Source organism: Juglans microcarpa x Juglans regia, chromosome 7D (assembly GCF_004785595.1).
Source record: "Juglans microcarpa x Juglans regia isolate MS1-56 chromosome 7D, Jm3101_v1.0, whole genome shotgun sequence".
NCBI classification, from domain to species: domain Eukaryota; kingdom Viridiplantae; phylum Streptophyta; class Magnoliopsida; order Fagales; family Juglandaceae; genus Juglans; species Juglans microcarpa x Juglans regia.
In genome coordinates this window covers 21910519-21925910 of record NC_054606.1, presented here as the reverse complement: position 1 = coordinate 21925910, position 15392 = coordinate 21910519, and the positions used below count along the sequence as shown (strand labels likewise).

Here is a 15392-nt window from a genome sequence, read left to right as displayed (position 1 = left end):
TATTTTTATATATAAAAATAATATCAATTTACAAAAATATTTATAATTTTAAAATATATTATAAAATATATTTTGCAAGTATTATAACCCAAAATTTCATTATCATCAAAGACTTGATTTTGAGAGTCATGTTTATTTGTTAAAAAGGAGCTAGGTAGGTAGGCTGAATGGATGGTCAAGACTTTCTAAAAGGGAAGCCAATATATGTGCTTAATATTTCAATGCTCAAGAAGTAGAGTACATGGATTAATGCCTTATAATATTAATTAAAAAGTTCAAAATATTTATTGTAAGTCTATACCTTAAAGTAGTAGGTCATCAGGTGAAAATGGCTGAGTAATTTCACTTGATTCCAATCTTTCTTTTCTGCATTCCACCAATATTCTTTCTCTATAAAAAAAAATAAAAACTAAAAAAGCTAAATGAAAAAAAAATTATTGTCGAAATATAAATATATATGTAAAAGTATTAGTGATTGAAATAGATTTAAATTTTATAGATAGAACTTTTGAATGCAACAAGAGTTAGAGAAAGTGTTTTTCAATATTTTAATATTTTTTTAAAAAATTATATAAAAAAATTGTTTATATGTGTAGTTCTATCATAAATGCCCATATACAAAATTACAGTAAATAATTTCATTAAAATGTTAAAAACTCGTTGGGATAGTAAAAATATTTCATCTCATCTCATTTTATTATTATATTTTTTTTAAATTTCTATATAAAATATAATAAATAATTCAATTTTTTTAAATCTTAAAATAATAATAATATTAAAAATAATATTTTAATCAACTTTTAACTTACATTTTAACTTATCTCCTTATTAAAAATGGAATAGAACAAATTGTAAATTAGAGATAAGAGCAATTGAGAGAAAAAAAATTAAAAAGACAAAAATAAAGAGGTACAGACAGAACGGTCGAACAGTGAAGCAGGACAAACTTCCAACTTCCAACTACCTACCTCCTTCCTCTCCCACCCCCGGTCTCTCTCTCTCTCTCAAAGAAGAGAATTTCCAACAAGAAATAAATGACCACAAAAATATAGAGATAAAAAGAAAAAGAAAATTGGTTTTAAAAAGAAAAGAAAGAGCAAAACATCTTCCACCAAACAAACAGGTTTCAAACAAACTCCGTCACGTTTCCTTCACCTTCTCTTCCCTCTTCCTTCTTCTTCGTCTAACTCCACCTAAACCAATTTCTCCCTTTATTTAGAGTTTTTTTTTTTCTTGAAAAAAAAATCCCAATTTATAAACCCCAAATTTTAATATTCTAGGGTTCTCTACCCAATCTGAAATCTTGATTTTTCAGGTCCGTCTCTCTTTTCTCTCTTGGGTTTCTCTGATTCTTGTTATACTATTTTTGGTTTCCCGGAAAGTGGAGGGCTTTAAAAGTTAAAGAAGGAATCTTCATTGAGTTGGGAGTTGGTTTTCCTTTTGAGGTTGGATATTTTGGGTTCTTTTGTTTTGCTCTGTTTTCTTGGCAACCGGCCAGAGGGAGTTTGGGTATTCTTGTTCGAATATCTGAATTGTAATTGAATTATTTGAATGCCATTCTTTTGGAGCTGAATTGATGTTTTCTTTTTGTGGCTCGTTGTTGCGCTTTTGATTGGATTTTGTGTCGATATCTTGCTTTCGGGAGAAATAAATTTTTTTTTTGGCTTCTTTTTATTTCACGCAAATGGCAAATTACGCTAGCCTACCCTGGTTTTCTATAATTTCTCGTTTAACTCAATGTCCATGAAAGCTATTTGATTATATGTTTCTCTTTTCTTGTTTCTGTGGCATTTTGAAGCTTTGCACTTTGCACCACCCATTTACAATATATGGCTTTTAGCATGTGCTATGTTTGACGTGGTTTGTTACCATTCATTTTCAGCCAGTACCTTCTTCTTATGCATTTACCAAAGATTTGTATCCTTGGATTTCTGATGCTGTTAGGAGAACTCATATGTAGAAGTTTGTGGTAATGCATTATCAATCTCACGCTAGATGATTGAAATTAAAAATGGCTCTTTGCTATAAGTGGTCACTGATGTTACCCTGATTTGATGTATCTTATTTTACTTCTCTTCTTTCTGTGGAGACTTGAGAGTAATGCTCCTAATTGGTTTCACTAGCATGTTCAGATGTTAAATTATTTTTCTTGTCCCTATTGAAATCGTGTACTCAAGTTGTTAGAGTACATGATTGAGTGCAAGACAAAAATGTTTTCATTCATCTTTTACCGTACTACGAAGGTCCTTGATTTTTTTAAATGATCTTTGTCAAGGTGAGTGATCTTTCGTGGTCTGTTGATCTATGCTAACCAGCCAAGGTCTTATTTGAATTTTCCTTGCAGGCACTTGCTTGTGGTGTGCATTAATTCCAGTTTCTCTTTCTTCTTCTACTTCAACCATGTCGAGTTTGGAGGAACCACTTGGTCTTGACAAGTTGCCAAGTATGAATACTATCGATATGATTCAGAGGTTCTCTTCGGGTGCTTGCCGGCCAAGAGTAGATGATATGGGAATGGGGAACTGCTTTATTGAAGGAAGGAGTTGCAGCTCATCTAACAGTTGCACGTAAGTAACATTTCATGCATTTGTATTTTGTCTTTGCAATCCTTAAACTGTCTTCATTGCATGAGTAACATCCAACAGAGTGCCCTGTTCTTATTCACTTCTTTTCTTTGTGTGTGTGTGTGTAAAAGAAGTGGCTGCTACCACAGCCTTCTTCTTTGTAGTTGATCTCTTCGGCCAACAACCGAAATGTACTGTATAAACATTTAAGAGTGAAATCAAGAGATCATGGAACTTTTGTCTCTATATACGGAGCAGAATAACAGTTTCATTCAATGACTTTTAGGGCTAACAGTTGTAACTCTGACATTTCTTTTTGTTGTTTTACCTCCATTGCATAGTTATAATTGTCTGATACATCCACCAGCTAGTTTATTAACTTAATAAGAATTAAGTTAGCTTAATGTGCTACTTTTAAGCTCTTCTAAACCTCACCTCTATCTACTTGCAGTGAAGATTATCAAGAGTATTCGAAGGAAGCATTCCCGTGGAGAAGGCATACAAGAGACATGTCCCAAGGTGATTTTCTTAGTAGAAGGTCTTTGAGCTTAGGCCGAAACACCGAGGTAATTGGAAATGTTTGTGATACACGGTACGTTCCAGACCATCAATACAACTCCAATAGCAATGGCCACGGCATACGGGAGATGCCAAATAAGGTGATTTAATGTGTAATAATATCTTGTTGAAGATAGCTGTCTCTGATCTGTCATCACATGTTGAATGCTGTAACAATCTCTTGTTGAAGATGTAGGATTCTCTTTATTGAGAATAAAGTTTATTGTTTTTTCATGGCATCTTTTTTTAATCTTCTCCTTTCACATTTCTTTTAGTTCACATGTTCATTTGATGATGCTTATTGGTTAATGCAGTATTTGAAAGGTATACCAAAGTTTGTAAAGATAGTAGAAGTTGGTCCAAGAGATGGATTACAGAACGAGAAGAATATTGTCCCTACCTCTGTAAAGGTTGAGTTGATCCATAGGCTAGTATCTTCTGGATTGTCAGTGGTTGAGGCTACAAGTTTTGTGTCACCTAAATGGGTTCCTCAGGTAACATGGTTCGCTATGTTAAGTTGACATTGTAACTTTAGTTATATCTTGTTGTAGTTTCATTCTTGTCAGGCCACTTAATTGGCACCATAATTCGTAAATCTTTCATCGGTGATATCCTCTCTAGAAATTCTTTTATCAGTGCGTTCCCAAAAATATGATTCTTGTAAAGACATGAGGATTCATCTCTATTTTTGAAGGTCGGCAAGTGAACTCTGAATAATTGTGATGCAAGTTATGGAGTTTGACCACTTACAATGTTTCTCTTCTGAAACTCATGGAGGGGTATATAGTTGCGTAGACCATATGGGTTATTTATGTTTTTGATAGGCGATCAAGGAGTGTTATTGATGGGTTATATAGTTGCATTGGCCACTTATTATTGTTTTTGTTGGTGTTGTTGTTTTCATAAACTTTATTTCAATATTAGTTATGAAGGGGAAACTCTTTCTTAAGAGACTTTTTACCTTTGTGGATTCGACAATTAAGTCTAGAAGTGACCATGCATTGGGAGTAGAAAATGAAAAGGATAAGGAAAGGTAATTAGTAAATATTAGACTTTAGCTTTTGGCAACATCTGCTTATAAAAGACAAGAAACTTTTGGCAACATTCTGTGACTGCCGATGATGCAAGTTCGAGAAATAAAACAAGCTTAAAACTATCTTGAACACTGGTACCCAGTCAATCTGGGGCCAGCCTGGGAGCTGTGACATCCTTTTCTGGCTGAGACAAAGTATTGATTTTGGGTTGCTATTTTTTTTTTTTTTTTTGGAAGTTTTATAATATCAGTAACCGTTTTTTAGTTTTAGTTTTGGGAGTCAGGTATTTGGCAAGAGTTTTGAGAAGCTCATACTCTTATCTTTACTTGCGTGAACTTTCAAGTGAATAAATTTTATGCTGATTGAATTTTGCAGCAACTATGTTCCTCGAGGTTGTATGGTACAGTTAGTGTGAAGCATAAGGGAGACAGTTGAAGTTTACTCATGCTACATTCTATTTTAATGAAGTAGAAACATTAAGATGAACAAAAGATATTGATAATGGATAATGATGGGAATGCCCACACTCCTCATCATGCCAGAACCGAATGCAAGAAGCATCACCTGTCTACACTTGACAAAGCCTGAAAATATTTCTGCCATGCTCTTGATGAATTCTGAAAATAGTTCCCATCCACACTTAATTCCTTTACACAAGCTTTATCCATGTGAATCCCTCTGTACTTTCATCTCAGAGATTAGCATTTCTTGTCTCTGCTCAATAAGTCATATTCTTAGGGAGAATTTTCCCATTGCTTTCCATTGGAGAGTAAGGATGTAAAATGAAAGGCCAAGTATAAATCCCTTTTCACTGGCTGTATTTCCAAGAGCACTCTGTATTAGTTACCTTAAATTGCTTTGATTGTTATGATTTGATTGGTTCTGAAAAATGTTTAGCTGTTTTAGAATGACACATGAATGCTACAAAATTATTAGGAAATCTGCTGCTTAGGGCTTGATATATGATATCTTGGCGTGTTCCTTTAGGCTTGTTTATTGCATTCCAGTATTTTGACCAGGCACAATGATTGATCCTTGTGGTTCTGAACCATTACACATTCTTTTATAGAATGCTTATAAATTTTTGCTGTTTAATTTTTTGTCAAGCATCTTTGATATGTAATGGATTTTTAGTTACTATTGTTTCTAACACATATATTACATCAATAACACAAAGGTATACTCTCTATCTCTCTCTGTGTGTGGTTACATTGGTTGCATAGTGGTTTTACAATTGAATATAATAAACTTACTCCTCTTGTAACTCACGTTATTATATTTTTTTATAATATTCCATCACCTTTCCAGCTGGCAGATGCGAAGGATGTAATGCGAGGAGTTTGTAATTTGGAGGGTGCTAGATTGCCTGTCCTGACACCTAACTTAAAAGTGGGTAATCTGGAAAAACACTGTTTAAAGATTGTCATAATATTTTGATTGTATTTATTTGAACTAATTCATTTACTTCTTCCAGGGCTTTGAAGCAGCTGTTGCAGCTGGTGCTAAGGAGATAGCAGTCTTTGCATCAGCTTCTGAGTCATTTTCAAAGTCAAACATCAATTGTACCATTGAAGAGAGTCTTGCTCGTTACCGTGCTGTTACTCATGCTGCTAAAAAGCTCTCAATTCCTGTTCGAGGGTATGTCTTATTTCTATTTACATTGTATATCTCTGTGTATGTTGTGTTAAATATCGTTCTCCTGTTGCTTCCACATCTTCCAGCACATAAGCCACGAATAGCTTGAGTTGGTTATTTTTATTGTCAATGTATTTTTGAAAAATGGCATCTCATCCCATAAATAAATGCAATAAGGGTGCTTGAGTTGTGCTTGCTAATCAAAAAAGTCGTTTATTTATTTATAATGATCTCTCCTGCAAGGAGTTCAATTACATGCTCTGCAGGTTCACCATGGACTTGAGCCTGCTCTTTTTTGCTTTTCTCAATATATGATATTATTTATAAAACTATAGTTTTCTTCAGTGTCAATCACTCTATTAAAACACGTGTTTCTGTTTTATGAGAAATCTCCAATCGAGGAAATATTATTGTAGGAACTTTACTTTCATTAGATCCTCAATTGTCATTTCCAGTTGCTCTTTTGTTGAAATTTGCATTCTTTTATAGATTGGTCTTTAGTAAGTAAATTGTGACATCAAATGTATATTTAGCATTAGGGATTTCAGATATTGTTAATCATGATTCTTTTACATGGATTTCATGTGTTAAATGCTTCTATTGAAAATAAATGGTATGCATTGTGATCCTTTAAGCAGCTCTGAGATGAACGAGTTGGAATTGAACTTTGATAGGTATGTATCGTGTGTAGTTGGCTGTCCAGTGGAAGGAGCAATTCCTCCTTCAAGAGTGGCATATGTTGCAAAAGAACTGCATGACATGGGTTGCTTTGAGATATCCCTGGGTGATACCATTGGAGTTGCTACACCAGGTAAATGTTTTGATGGACTTCTGTTCTAAGCAGAAGTCTTTGGTTCTACTTGAACTGATAACTGAGTTGGTTTACTCCTTTTGATTTGCTACCATTGGACAAAAACCTTTTCTCTGCCCAGACTTGTCTATTAACAAGCATCTGATAATTTTGTTTCCTTGTCAAAATGCCGTTTATCCCATATGTCCCATATTTTGGGCTTCTGTAATCATATTGTTTATATTTTACTCGTTTAGTAAAGAATATTTTTTTGTTATAACTTGGCCATTTTTCTTAATTGGATTACATCTCATTCTCTGTTTCAATGAAGATTTCTAATTACTTTTAGAATAATATTTTGAAGGAAAGAAAAAAATTCATGGAATACATGATTTTGGCTCCAATTTTTGGCAGTGAAAAGATTTTGAGATCACTTAAAGTTTCATCTAACTTGATAACTCTTGTAGTTAAGAGATTATTGAATTTTTTGAATTTTCCAAAAGGGATTTGTTCTCTATAGCTAGAACCATGCTTGAGAACTCTTTCCAAATTCTACCTATAGCTTGCAAGTCAGTTTGTATTTTTAACAACTATCCGCAGGCTCCTGCATGCTTGTCAGTTCAATGTAGAAATGGCAACAATGGAAATATACATTAGCTGATGTTACTTTACATGGAATTATTTTCTTCTTTTAAAATTCCGTCTTCTGTCATTGGAGTTTTAAGTTTCCACTTACTGTGAAAAATCACTGTTCGTTCTTTCTTATTCTCTTTATACATCATCTCAAGACCTGATATGGCATTATCTCTCTTCTTTTCCCACCCCACACCAAAGTTAGTAACAGTATGTTTGCACTTTAACCTTATTATTGCTGTTTTTCAATGCTTTCATGGTGTGTTAATAAGAGGTGTTTAGTGCAGCATTGTTGCACTTTGGAGTGAACTTGCTCTCCATAGGCCCATAATGTTATTAGTTAATGTCCAGGGACAGTACTGTTTTGCTTTCTTTTCTTCTTTTTTCTCAGTGCTTATTTCTTCATATTTTTTTATTGTGTACTATGTAATATGTTTCTAACCTTTGGCTCTGTACTTATCTACTGTTAATTTCTTTTGATCTGTTTTTTGGGATAGGGGCTGTTGTTCCTATGCTTGAAGCTGTAATGGCAGTTGTTCCTGGTGAAAAGCTTGCCGTTCACTTCCATGACACATATGGACAATCTCTTCCAAACATTCTTATATCCCTCCAAGTAAGCCATCAAACAAGGGAAACCTAATCATTCCTGATATTCATAATGTAATGGTGAATCCTTGTTTTAACTGATAAGTAGTAAAATCAACCAACTGCTATTTTTGTCCTTGAAACCTGGACAATTTTCTTGCTTTTGCAAATCTTATAATTTCTGCAATGAGCGAGCGTACTATTTTTTCTTTTTCTCTACAGATGGGGATTAGCACAGTGGATTCATCTGTTGCTGGTTTAGGTGGGTGCCCATATGCTAAGGGAGCTTCAGGGAACGTTGCCACTGAGGATGTTGTGTACATGCTTAATGGTCTTGGTGTAAAAACAAATGTGGATTTGGCAAAGCTTATGCTGGCTGGGGATTTCATCAGCAAGCATTTGGGTCGCCCGTCTGGTTCAAAGACTGCCATCGCGCTGAACCGAGTGACAGACGATGCCTCTAAAATATAAGAAATTGCAGGTAGATATATAAGTTTATATTTATATATTTGAAGCAAGGTCGAGAAGGAGATCTCAAGCTTACATGGCATGACTACTTTCTGTATACTGCCCCATAATAATAAAAACAAACATACATATTCTGGGGGTAAAGAATCATTGTTGTCCAAATCTGCCTATTACATGCAGAATTTGCCAATTTTAGTAAATAGATAGCTTACCATATTTACTTACTATTTTTTCGAACTCATTCGGAAAAGGGGAACAAGTATATTCATATCAAATGATAGATACCTTCTATCATTTGAGAGATAAAATTACAATACTAGGTATTCATATCAACTCTAGTTATGATTTGGGATTGTCATTAGTGTAGCAGGATTTGAATCCGACCAATGTGAACGGGTATTTACCACACAACTCACCCTCTTTTTGTTATTAATGTAACATCAATGTTGGAGAATGAATCGTGTCAGATGTGATGTGGCTTTAGAAGATATATGAACTTAAAGATGGTCATTTGGAATGAAATCCTTGAACAAACTGGTAAAACTGGACAAACGTAGATGTCAAACTAAGCCTGAGTCCCACCTCTTTGTACTTGTATGCTGATAATAAAATAGAATTTTTACTTACATATCGTTGTGTAAATGTTTTTTTTTTTTCTTTTTTGAAGTATTGAAGACTCCTAATAACCTATCAGATTGATCCTTGAAATCTATCTCAGAAAGAATAATATCAAGTAATTTTTGTAAACCAAGAGCTACTCCTTGGAGTTGGAGTGGACTCAACAAGCCACATTAATACATGGGGACCAATAAGAAGGAAGGTCTTTTTAAAATGTCTCTAATTATTTCTAATACATACCTAAAACATGAAATTGACATGCGAGATCATGAGTAGGGTAAAAATGAACTCTCAATGGTGTCACAATTCATATAAGTTGTTGATATCCCAATGATGGAAGAGCAACGTGACTTTGACTAGAGCAAAAAGCAAAACAAAAGGGCAAAAATAAAAGACTAGAGGGAGAGAACAATTTCCTTTTCTTTGCTTGCCCAACAATTTGTATTATTTTCCTTAATAATAGCCTAATGTACTCATAACGACCTTGTCTGAAACCTTTTTGCTTGTTGGCAGTCAAAGCTTATTTAGCACTTGAAAACTTTTTTCTTTGCTGAGCTCCATGCATCCTCAAATTCTGAGAGAGAATGGTGGGTGCAACTCATCATGAAAAAGCTTGGCTCTACTTTTCATTATGTCATGTATAGGGATGGCCTAACTCTCTCTCTCTCTCTCTCTCTCTCATAGCGTAAAGTCTGATCTATATGCATACATGCCGGACAACATGTTCTGCAAGTAGAGAACAGGATTACAAGGGTGAATGCTTGTACTTCAAAAACAAATGCAAAGGCAACAAGTCATGTAGGAACATGCTGATGAGCAGCATATTCATGAGTTTTGAGTGGTGATTTTGTAGCCAATGTAAAGCACATTCCCGGGAACCAAACAGATTATTTGCTTTATCATATATACTTGGCACATCGTAATTTTTGAATAAAAGTTTTACTCTGTTGAACCACGTCGTTCATTTCTTTGTTAGATAACGATAAATATAACTATTTAAGTTTAAAATAATTTAAAATTTTATATTATTAAAATGTACTCCTTGGTTCATTTCTACTTTTTTTAATATAGAAGGAAGAAATTTTGATTTTGAGTTTAGCCCATCACTTCCCATTTATAATATAATAGCTAGCTGCATGCAGTTGGCTCAGTGCTAACATGTTTACTTTTAGACCGAGCTTCAATGCGGCGTCTGGGTGAGAGAGAGATGCGGCGTTTAGGGTGTATATATATAGGCGGGGGCAGTGAGCTTCCGTAGGTGGAGGAAGTTGGTGCTCGTGAGGAGGCCGGTGCTCGTGCGTAGTTCTTTTCTAACCGAGCACTTTCTCTGTTGTCAGGAGAGAGTTTATAGAAGTTAAGACAATATCCGTCACATAAAAACTTGTAGGTAGGGGAGCCCCTAACAGATGAGTAGTTTGTGGTAATCTGGATTTTTCTTGTATTGATTAATCATAACTGTAATTTCAATTTTATTGAATGAAATGAAGTCTATTTCTATTATAAAAATATATATATGTTTATTTTGAGAGATCTATTAAGTTTGCACATACTTCTTATATATAAAAGGTAAGTTACATGTTGATTTGGAAATAACAATATTAGCTTTGATTCAAAAAAATTAACTCAAATTTAACTTACCAAAAAAATTGATTGACACATGTAAAATCATTTTTGCAAGACTCCTGTGCATACCAAAAAAAATTCTCTTACTTCCATATGTTACTATGATTACGATTAGATCGAAATAGAAAATGTCAACTTTTGGTCTTCCTCACTTCACTATTTTTATTTTTATTTTATTTATTTATTTATTTTTATCAATACAAATGGATAGTGTTGTGGTTTTAGGGGGTGACAATTCATATTGGCCGGTTGTATTTGTCATGTATTGTCATGAATATTCGATTATATAGATCAATCCGAATATGATCTATTTAATTAAATGACGAGTGATACGACACGATCCGCATAATCCGTTTAATAATTAACTAGAATTAAGTTAACATGACACGATCTGTTTAGACTCGTATCACGTAAACATGTTTAACTGACCCGTATAACTAATTTGCCTCGATTGACATAATTTCATATGAATATTAGTATCTAAAATTTTAATATATTCAAAAAATAAGACTATATGCTAACAAGAAATATCAATATTTTTGAAATATTAACCTATAATAATACCAATATTATAGTCTCAACAATAACAAACATAGGCATATTGTAATTGTAACATTCAAATAAAATTTAAACGGGCTATATGGATTGATTATGGATTAAGCTAGTTGGCTCATTATTGATCTGTTTTTTAATCGTGTCTTATCGGGTCGATTCAAAAGCCAAGCAATGGTATTAATTCAAAAGATGAAGAAAGAGTACTAGTATTTAAGGTTTTTGGGTCCCACATCATGTGTAGGTGCTAAAACCAACCATCGTTCACCATGGCTTTCATTTCATGTATTGGGGGGATTTTCTTTTCCTTGTCATTATTCAAACTAAAAGAGGACAACATCATTTGCTCTAACACACAAAAAACACCTGTGATCATGAACTCCTACCTGTTTGACCATATTGTTTTGATTTACTTTGGATATTTTTAAGCTTTAGATTGAAACTCAACCAAAACCTTTTTTTATTTTTTGTAAGCAATTAATCTTGGAACCAAGAACTTTGGTTCTGTTTCTTTCTAACCTCCGTTCCTCTATCATATTTTTGGGAATCGATGAAGTATTGAAAGTCGTAAATTTTTCTAAAATGGATGGTGTTACTATACTTCTTCAATTTGTCTACTTGGTGTGTCCTTAATGTTAATTGCATTTTTCTTTTTTCGCTTTTACTTTTTATTTCAAATATTTTTTAAACATATTTTAACAATTTTTTTTAAAAAAAAAATCAATGCACTAATAGTCAATTCCTTAATTATTAAATAAAAAAAATTAAAAATAAAGTAAAATACATGAGCGGTTAAATTGACGGGCAAACTCAAGATGCATAATATCATTTTCTTTTAGAATTGGGATCATCATTGTTCATATCTTGGAGATGAATATAATTTATTTTTTAAATGATATGGTTACTCTTGTCAAATAAATATGCATATATGTTTTATTTATTTTGACTTTTCATTTTTTAGGATCTATATTATATATTTACTTAGTTTTTTCAATCGGCATTAAACTCTAGCAATAGGGAAGGATTTTCATCCCCTAGAGTTTTTGTCCTAACTCTAGATCTTATATTTTGCGTGTCTATCCTTTTCTACTTTTAAGTTCTAGGAAATTCAGATCCGCAGGGAGGTATCATTCTATATTTTGCTTAAATTACAATATGAAAATAAGAGAAATGTTATTTATCATCTTCATATCGTATACTAATATATGATTTATTATTTTTATTATTGATGTGTAAATACACATATTTACACATTAAAATATGTGTGTTTAAATAGAATGTAAAAAATGACAAATTATATGTTGGTGTGTAGTATAGAGAATGATGAGTGTAATTTTTTTTAAAAATAATAATCAATGATAATTGCATTTCTGTCTCCACATATCGTGTACACATGGTTGTTTTGGCTTCGCGATCTCTTATGGTTTGGGAGATTGAGTGGATAGTAAAGCTTGCACTATTATACAAAAGAGTAAATATATGGTTTGGGAACGATTTTCAATATAGGGTTTCAATTCGCCTCTAACATATATATTTCATCCTATCTACCTTCTGTTTCCGCCCCTAGTGGGTGCCAATATCACCTCTGCCCTTGGCCCCCGCCCTCGTCCCAAGTCGACCTTTCCTACCCTCGCCCTGTGGTGGATGTGCATGGTGTTGAAATCGCTTGTCCCTTCTCAATCTAGATTAACATAGAAGATAAATACAAAAATAAAAATCAAACCAAATCAAACACATACAAAAACTAGATCAAGCAAAAATGAAAAAGATAAATATTTTAGCTACAAATGGATTACACAAAAGTAATCCCATAAACTGATGTGGTTCTTTAGATTGTAAAATTATTTTTATTATAAAATAGATCTGACGGATTACATGAATCTGGGTTGTAAATCGGTCCGATTCGGAAGATGATGGACTGAAACTTTTGGTCTATCATTTTTCCGGACTGAACCTGACCAAACCATTAGCTATCGGTTCGGTCGGTCTGTTTGGTCTAGCCAAGTTATTTTGTTTATTTTGTTTCATCCTTTTTTCTTTTTTGTTTGCAAAGAATTATTAATAATGTCTTACATTTTATATATGATTAATGAATATCAAATAATTTCATTGTACATAGATTATTCATACTTGCTTGCAACTTAAGTATTTAAAAAACAATTACCTAATTACTTTAATTAAGTGTAAATAGTAGAGTATGTATGAATGTATTTACATATAATGATATAAATTATCATATGATTTATGATATATTATTAATTGATAGCATATATTATTTAACATTTTATATGGTCAATACTAATAGATCAGATGAAAATTATATAATTAACTTATACAATTATTATATAAAATATTTAAATATATATATATATATAATTAAGTCGATTTCGGTTTGGTTTGGTCCAGTCCAAAAATCACAGACTCCGAGACCTGATCGAAACCCATTTGCTCCGTCAAATGGAGGATTGAAACTAACCAAGCCAATTTTTGGTCCAGTCCGTTCAGTTTTTCCGATCTAGATCAAAAAGACTCCTACGTGAAGACACATCAGTTTGTAAGATTACTTTTGTGCAATCTTTTTGTGGTTGTAAGAGACCAATTAAGAGTGGTGTTGTGTTGAATGAAAATGAAAACCCTAAAACTAGCAAACTGGTTTTTATCAATTTAGAGCATTTTTGCTCATCATCCCTATACCATATATCACACTTGATTATTTAGTTATTTATTATTTTGGTTTATTCTTGCTAAATTAAAGGAATTTATTTACTCATCATCCATACACTGTACATTTGATAAGGGGAAAAATAAAATATAAAAAAATTATATATAATATGTGGTATAAGAATGATTAATAAATTTTTTCATAAATTTAAAGCTTTGGCATTGTTTAGGCTTTGGTTTACAATTACATTTCCTCAACATTAGGCCTTGTTTGAATTCAAAACCTACTTACCTCAATTTATTCCAATTTATCTTATCTTATCATTACAACTTTTTCAAATTTTCACACAAAATATAATAAACAATTCAACTTTTAAAAATCACAAAACAACTTTTTTAAATTTTTATACAAAATATAATAAACAATTCAACTTTTATTTTACTATTCACAAACCATCTCAACTCATTTTTTAATCTAAACCATTCTTAAAAAAGAACTGAGTAATGATAAACTTAATATATTTCACAACATATTTCATAATATATGTTATAAATAAGAATATTTTTATAAAATGATATTATTTTTATAAAATATTTTATAACAATAACCTTCATTTTAAAATATTGTTATGTAAAAAGTAGTGAAAATAATGTGTGTTCCTTTTTCAAAAGAAATAAACTGGCAAAGTATATACATACTTAGAATTTATAGATTAAGGCTCCGCTTGGATATAAATAATGCTCAGCGTTCCATGCCCATAAAGCTTGGTCAAGAGTTGCAGCTTGACCAATAGATTAGCTGCTGAAGCTTGGTCAAAAGTTGCAGCTTCCACTATCCATGCTAGCTGTTGGTAAATACTTGTGCTGGTGCATCCCATTATCAAGATTTGTGGCTTCTTGTCCTCTAAAGCCTCACTTATAAAAAAGGAGATCATTTCCAGTGTAATGAGCCGTGACGTGGGAAAAAAAGTATAAGAAGAGCTCAGTGAAGAAGAGCTAAAAAAAAAAAAAAAGAGAGAGAGCCAGAGTTGTGAGAAAAATAAGAGAATTGAGTTGAGTGTGATCTTTTTCTATAATATTTTTTGTATTCCATTATTTAATAGTAAAGTTCATTTTCTGTGAACGTAAATAGTTATCGAATCACGTTAAATTTTTAATTTCATTGTGTGCATGTGTCTTGAATTTCGCTTTGCAAGTATCATATTTTCTCTTATACTGCTTTTAGATTACTACGATTTCTTCAACAATTAATATATCAGATTATATATGAATAATAGTAAAAATAATAATAAAATAATAAAAATAATTTTTGAATAATAATAAAGTAATCCAATAACAGTTGTCTCAAATAGTACCACATATGGTTGTTGCCATTGTGTACCAGATAGGCATATGATCCATGCTCTTTGCAATGACAGTACTAACAGTATACAAAGGAAAAAAATCCGGAAACGATTTATATCACCGAAAAATGATAAATATATAACACTTTACATAACATTTTATACAATAATATTTTAAAAAATATATATTTTTATAAAATACTTTATAAAACTCACATCATTTTATAAAAATACATTTATTTCATAATATATATGCTATAAAATATATAGTATGAAAATCACTACTCTAGATTACATTTGGAAAATAAAATTATCTCAACTCATCTCA

The 15392-nt window shown here is 32.2% G+C and overlaps 1 protein-coding gene across 1 annotated transcript; it reads left to right on the top strand.

Moving 5' to 3' along the window:
• The first annotated feature begins 1516 nt into the window (after nucleotides 1-1516).
• On the top strand, nucleotides 1517-8483 carry LOC121239379 (hydroxymethylglutaryl-CoA lyase, mitochondrial). The gene is made up of 9 exons (XM_041136627.1): nucleotides 1517-1861; nucleotides 2345-2567; nucleotides 3016-3223; nucleotides 3437-3616; nucleotides 5465-5545; nucleotides 5631-5794; nucleotides 6466-6602; nucleotides 7712-7827; nucleotides 8022-8483. Exons 1-9 carry the CDS (start codon nucleotides 1849-1851, stop codon nucleotides 8268-8270), a joined length of 1371 nt encoding a protein of 456 aa, XP_040992561.1. The 5' UTR covers nucleotides 1517-1848; the 3' UTR covers nucleotides 8271-8483.
• Nucleotides 8484-15392: the final 6909 nt, after the last annotated feature.

Coding starts and splice junctions, on each gene's coding strand:
- LOC121239379 (XM_041136627.1), top strand. Junction 2,568..3,015: donor AGCTCATCTAACAGTTGCAC/GTAAGTAACATT, acceptor ATCTACTTGCAG/TGAAGATTATCAAGAGTATT. Junction 5,795..6,465: donor CTCTCAATTCCTGTTCGAGG/GTATGTCTTATT, acceptor GAACTTTGATAG/GTATGTATCGTGTGTAGTTG.